At 36.8% G+C, this 7,099-nt stretch overlaps 1 protein-coding gene across 1 annotated transcript in view; it reads right to left on the minus strand.

Moving 5' to 3' along the window:
* The window catches only part of MMP12 (matrix metallopeptidase 12), a 19,892-nt gene extending 13,009 nt beyond the window's left edge, over nucleotides 1-6,883 (minus strand). The window contains exons 1-4 of the mRNA XM_004688759.1: nucleotides 6,779-6,883; nucleotides 5,404-5,651; nucleotides 4,701-4,849; nucleotides 4,490-4,615 (exon numbers count right to left, since the gene is read on the minus strand). Coding sequence (XP_004688816.1) covers nucleotides 4,490-4,615; nucleotides 4,701-4,849; nucleotides 5,404-5,651; nucleotides 6,779-6,883 — 628 coding nt within the window. The remainder of the gene's footprint in view (nucleotides 1-4,489; nucleotides 4,616-4,700; nucleotides 4,850-5,403; nucleotides 5,652-6,778) is intronic.
* Between the last annotated feature and the right edge of the window lie 216 nt (nucleotides 6,884-7,099).

Here is a 7,099-nt window from a genome sequence, read left to right on the forward strand (position 1 = left end):
CGAGAAAATAACAAAAATAATGAACAACCATATACCAGAGACATTTTGTGGGGGTGGAGTAGGGAATGGGATCAAAAACGGGGTGGGGGAGGGAAATGCACGGGATTATGGTGATGGCACACGGGTGACTTGGTGATGGGAAACCCGCGGGGATTAAAATTGAGAAGGAAAAAAAATGTACAAAATGATGTAAAAATAAACTTTTGTAATCAAAAAAAAAGCACTGCAAAAAAATTGTCTCAACACATTGTCAGATATCCTTTTGGGGTTAAAATTGTCACTGGTTAAGGCAGGGGCAGGCAAATGAAATATATTGTCATATTTTTAGCATTTATCATAGCTATGATCTGTAGTTCTCATTGCTTGTAAGTAATATCCAATTCCCATGACTTCTTTGTGCTTTTTTCTCTTGATCAGGCTTCAGTACGTATAGAACAGTATTTAGTAACTATACTTTACTTAATAAGTTCCAGGTACTGTGAGTCTTAGAAATAAACCATTTTATGCCTATTCCTTATATAACTACAAGGAAGCCACATGTTCACTAACCTTCTCCACTCACATTTATTCACTAAATGTCTTTATTAATTTTCTTGAGGTTGTCTGGGTTCTGATTCACAGTAGATAGTATGTTCTTCTGGGTTAAAACTGTGCTTTTTCCATCTCTGTATTCAAACACTTTTGTTACCTAACACCGTAAAAGAATCTCAGTAGTTACGGAATTAATTGTTCATTAAATTCATGTTTCAAAATCTAGGCTTAGAATGAGCACTTACAGTTGGAAATTTCTAGAAAAATTTATGTCTGAGCACATATTATTGGTCCAATTAAAAATAAGTTAATATAAAAGGTGGAAATTACAGAGTATACTGGATTAAAGCTCAGTAATGCTTGTTCTGATCCCTATTTTTCAACAGACTAGCTACTAACTTCTGCATGGCCTCAGTATCCTCTCTCTGTTATGATGCTAAATAAATAATTTTCTTTTCTTTTTTTTTTTAACAGTTTATTTATGCATACAGAAATGGGGTACAGCCAGAGGTGCAGGGGCAGCGAGAGGATTCACCAGAAACAGAGTGGGGAGAAGCACGGGCAGATAGACAAAATACATTGCTGAGGGGAGCAGTGGGCAAGACAGGAGAGGTCTGCTGCACCATGTATATCACCTCCAGGGCTGGAATCAAACTTGCACTGAAGCGGTCATAGCTTGGCTGAGCTTCCTAGTGCAGTGCTCCAACCTGCTGCACCACCAGGGAGGGCCCACTAGATGATTTTTCTAGGAGTCTTTAGAATTCCAAAACATTCTAGAGTGACCCAGCACCAATTCACCAAGTCAAATGAAGAAATTATAAAGTTCACATAACTTTGAATAACATTTAGACAAATTTAACACCTTTGGTTGAGGATTTGATGGTCAGAAAGGATCTACTAACATCATTTGCCTTTGACAACCCGAGCTAACAATCCTCAGACCATGTATCAAATATCCTTTCTTGGGATGTAATATTTATTAAAATACTGCTACTCAAACCAAAGCTCTTCTGACTAAACCGAAGAATAAATGAATTATCACATTCCCAGACTTTAAATTACACTGCAAAGCCACAGTTAAAACAGTATGGTACTGGAACAAAACAGACAAAGCAATGGAATTGAATAGAAAACTCAGAAATAAAGGCACACAAATATGGACAACTAATCTTTGACAAAGGAGCAAATAATATGCAGTGGGGTAGCGTCAGTATGTTTAATAAATGGTGTTGAGAAAATTGGACCACCACATGCAAAAGAATGAAAGTACACTACTACCTTCCACCATGCACAAAAGCTAATTCAAAATGGATAAAAGAACTGAACATAAGACCTGAAACCGGGCCCTCTTTGTGGCACAACGGGTTAAAGCTCAGCACTGCAAGTGAGCTGCAGCCTCTTCAGTGTGAGTTCAATCCCAGCTCCGGATGTGACCCACATGGTAAGGAGAACCTCGCATGACCCTGACCCATGTGCTGCCCCCTCAGCAATGTTTTCAGTTGAGCTGCCTGTTCTTCTCCCTACTCTGTCTCTGGTGAATCCTCTCACCACCCCTGTACCTCTGGTCGACACCTCAGTTCTGTATGCATAAATGAATAAAACTTAAACAAACAAAAAAGAGCTGAAACCATAAAATATAGGCAAAACACTACATGATACACATCTCAGTAACATCTTTAAAGATTCATCCTCCAAAGCAAAGAAAGTGAAGGGAAGATAAACAGAGGGGATTACATCAAACTAGAAAGCTTCTGTATAGCAAAAGAAACATTAACCAAAACAAAGAGACACCTTACTGACTGGGAGCAAACTTTTGCACTCCATACAATTGGTAAGGGGCTGATCACAAAGACCTACAAAGAGCTGATGAGATTCAATAAAAAGAAAGTAAACAATGTCATCAGAAAAGGTCAGAAGAGTTAAAAAAAAATACTTCTCCAAAGAGGAAGTGCAAATGGTCAACAGGTATATGGAAATATGTTCAATATCACTTATAACCAAGTCAAAACCACAGTGAGATACCACCTTATACCAATGAGAATGGTATATGTTAAAAACACTGACAATAAATATGGGCAAGGATGTGGAGAAAAAGGAATTATCCTACTCTTCTGTTTGGAGGCTCCTCAGACTACTAAAAATGAAGCTATCATATGATCCAGCAATCCCACTTGTAGAACAACAAAAATTAATTCAAAAGGATAGCTGCACCACTATGTCTGTTGCAGCACTATTTACAATAGGTAAGGTATAGAAAAACCCAAATTCTCGAAAATAGACGACTGATCAAGAAGATAAATTTATGCCATTTACAGCAGCATGTATGAAGCTGCAAGGGATTATGTTCAGTTAAATAGAAGGAAAAAGAAAAATATTGTTTCACTTACATGAGGAATATAAGGAACCAAATAAGAGATCAGGGGAAAAAAATAATCAGCCATTCGGCAAGGGAGGGAGAGGGAAAGGGATCAAAACAGAAGGAACAGCATAAGGGATGCTGCATGGGTGAATGGTGGGAATTTTACAGGAGCTATACCTGAGAGGAGACAGTAAACATTGTACAAAAATAAACAATTATGCAAAATATATTAATCAGTTAATTTACTTCTTTAGCAATTATTTAGACATTAGTTAACTAATAATGAATTATAAACTAATAATTAGTTGTTTAATTATATGTATTTTATAATATATAAACATAAATATATTATGATTGTATATTAAAATAATATTTTAGTTAATAGGTTGAATGACTAAAGTTATTAAAAATAATGCTATTCAATGTAATAGCAGAACTTGGATAAATGCAGAGAAAAACTTGTTGTTTCACAAGTCAAGCATATAATCTAAAATTTCCAATAGATAGATTTAGAAGACTTCTGCTATGATGGCTTAAACTCTCCAAAGGAGAGATCCCTCCCAGTAATGAGAAAGAGTAGTTATCCCTACCTTTCAATGGTCTTAAGAGATAGTGGGTTACCAACCCTCTGTAAATGCATGCACAATTGGGTATTCTGAAACTTTTATTCCAGTACTATGTGAGACCTCTGTTGTGAGAGAAATAGCAAGATGAAACCAGGGATGGATGAAAGAGTTTACTGGAGACAGTGGAGAACAGAAAAGGCAAATTTATTGAAATACACTGCTGAGAAAAGCAGCTAGAAGGGAGAAGTACTTGGGGGTCCTTTTCAATAACCTATTTCATAGACTTTTCATGACTGGGGAGTTGGAATGAGCTGGTTAGTGCTGGGATGTCTGGTCTAGGGCATGGACTTATGACACAGAATGCATCCTGGCCCTGCTTCCACATTCATGATGGAAGGGATCAGTCTGATGACATGGTTTCCATCAATAACCTTATTGATTACCTTTAATCTATACAAGCTACCTTTAATCTACACAAGCCTCATAAACCTTCCTACTGGAAAAGGGTCTAGGCTCAGTTTTAACCTTATTAAATGATACCCTGACAACTACATGACCATATGCCTTTGTATTTTTGTACATAGTTCTCTAGATTCTCTTTATCATTCTGAGTCATTATGGATTTAACATATTGTCAGTAAGTGATGGATCAAGCTGATGGTCATCCTGCTCTAGGGTTATCGTCACACACAGAATTGGTATATGGCTTGAGTTCACACATTACATCATAAATGATATGTAAATAAAAGCTTTTACTTTTTCATGCTGTGGTTCTTGAGTTTATACTAATAAGGTAGTCATCCTCAGATCTAAGAACTTATCTTTAAAATCTTTAATTCAATATTCTTGATTTGTAGAAGGTAAAATTGAAGCACTGTGTTAACTTTTGTTTAGTGACAAATTATAATCATAATAAGTTTTCCCATTTTATAAACCTTACTCAGAATGTGATCTTTCAATATTGGAGCATCAGTTAGAATTTGCAAGGGTATTTTCCTGTGGTCTTATGTGTGTGAGTAGTGTTTTTGTGTACCTCGGTAGGTTTTTGTCCAGGTTTCAGCTTCATCAAAGTGTATATCTCCTCCAATACCGGGCCCGGGTCCAAAGGCATGGGCTAGGATTCCGCCTTTGCCACTAAAAGGATAATTGTCTCCATGTTCTTTACAAGAAGGAAAGAAAATTAGTCCTTGTATATGTGCTATAGGTCATGTCAAATGACACAAAAATAAGTTCAAGTTCTTTACCTCCATAGGCAAAGCGTATCATAATGTCAGCCCTGAGACTGTTAACCCTGCTGAACCTTAGGGGCGTCACCTTACTCCATACTTGGAAAGCTTCCTGGATGACAGAGTCAACATCCTCACGCCTCATGTCGGGAGTATAATTATTGATTCTTTGCCAGCAATATGAAAGAGAGAAAAATATGCGCAAACTGATGTCATTATGTTTTATTACAACATTTCACTTCTGTTCACATAATTGGTGAGCAAATCATTTCATACATCAATAGTCCAGATAAGAAAATTTTGTTTACTCAATCACACAAACATTTATCCTTGAGCAACTTCCTTCTTAAACAAAATTCTCTTCATTTATGATTGATAGGTCATCATTTTCAAGGATTTATATACATAGAAATTTAAGTCTTTTTCCCTTGCCCTCATTCTTCTCTGAATTTATCCAAACTTTCTCTTGTCTTTTACTGTTTGTAAATTCAGCTTCATTCTCCTATTATTTACAGCCTTCCTTTTCTCCCCTAGACTGACAACAAAACACTCCTCAGTGAACAGTGTTCCCTTCTAGAGATAAGGAATTTCACTGTTGAGATAGCTTTAGATGAGTGAGGCTTCTTGTCCACTTCCAGATTTAGGACTTGTTGTCTAAATGGTTATGATTTCTAGTAATCAGAACCCTAAAAGAGTAGAAAAATCTGTGACTGTAATTTACCTGTAGGTGATAAAATGTTTCCTCCACACCAGCCTCCCTGGCATTATACTGAAATCATGAACATCAGGCATTCCACATCGAGGCTTACGCATCATGTCCAGAGTCGAGACATCCAGCTTCCCAGTCACTTTTAGCCCCAAAAACTGCTGCATTTCTTGGAGTTTATTCTCCATGATGTTTCCATGGACTTTTATTTTTGTCTCTTTGTCATCATCAATCCTGAGGTCATAAAAGTTTACCAAGTACCTCTGGAAAAATACAGTTAGTGACATATTATTATACATGGAAAGATTTCTATTTCCATGCTGCAGATTTGACTCCATTGTGCACAGATGCTTTTGAATTAAGACAATTAATTATAATGAGAAAAATGTCTTAATTTTAGTGCTGTCAAAGGTTTATGTTATAGTTATTCATAAGAATGATTTCTGGAATCCCACTAAAAGCACTTATGCCTTCAGATTTGTCTATACTTTTTAAAACCTTTCTTAGCACTTAGCACATTGTGTCACTCAGTAAGCCACAAAACTGTTATTGTTAGAATGCCTAAGTTATTAATGTTGGTGTAGAATTTTTGTTTGAAAATCTAAAATCCAACACAATGGGGATCTATGACAAATTCAGAGCTAAAAGTCTTAGAAAATGGGGAGACCACCCAAACTCATAATTAAAGAAAATAAATGAATTGAAAAAATTCTATTAAAAATTAATTGTGAGGGCCCTCTCTGGAGGTGCAGTGGGTTAAAGCACAGCACTAAGAAGCTAACGCCACTTCAGCATGAGTTCGACCTCTGTCCTGGAGGTGATCCACATGGCGTGGCAGACCTCTCCTGACCTGCCCGCTGCTCCCTCAGCAGTGTACTTCATCAGTTGGCCTGTTCTGCTCCCCAGGCTGTCTGGTGAAACCTCTCACCACCCCTGCATCTCTGGCCTCTACCCTGGTTCTATATGCATAAATAAATAAATCATTAAAAATAATTATTTGTGAGTAAATATCTGGGATAAGTGAAGTTTAGTATTTTTGAATCACCATGGCATTCTTAAGTGATTAAATTGTTCAAGCGATTACACAAATATCAGGTTTGGCATTATATGATAAATGTAGATATATCCTAGTGGTAGAACTCAGGCATTTTAGTAGAAGGGACAAATTCACTCAGGAGTAATATACTCCTTCAAAACCAACAACTTTTTTTTTTTTTTTGACATTCCTTTCTGGGAAGGATAAGTTTAGTGCTTAAAGCAAATAGCCTACTAACCAAGTTTTAAAAACCAGTATTCAGCTAGTATTTCTCAAAATAAAACTGGTCAGTGCAATAAATCATAAAGACAAAAATTAGGCTCTATCTATAAGAGCTAAAGAGCTAGTACTTACCATAGCCATTGCCATATCATTTTCTCCTGAGCTTGCCTTGATGGGCAGGGAAGCTATTCCAGAGAATGTGATCTGGAGGACCAATATCAACAGAAGTAACTTCATTCTAAACTTCCCTAGAGTGGTTTAATCTAACTTACTCTGTTCCTGCTAGTACAAGTTCCTTAAATGTCCTTCTTTATATAGTCTTAAACCAGGCTCAGGATAGGTGAAATCCTTGGCATGACTCACAGCTGATATCATTCTTTGATTTACATCAAAAACATGCAAACACAGCAAGACCTCACTCTAGAACAGCAATAGGTCGGCTGTTGATGGCAT

The sequence above is a fragment of the Condylura cristata genome, unplaced genomic scaffold (assembly GCF_000260355.1).
Source record: "Condylura cristata isolate star-nosed mole 26May11 unplaced genomic scaffold, ConCri1.0 scaffold00025, whole genome shotgun sequence".
Taxonomy (NCBI): Eukaryota; Metazoa; Chordata; class Mammalia; order Eulipotyphla; family Talpidae; genus Condylura; species Condylura cristata.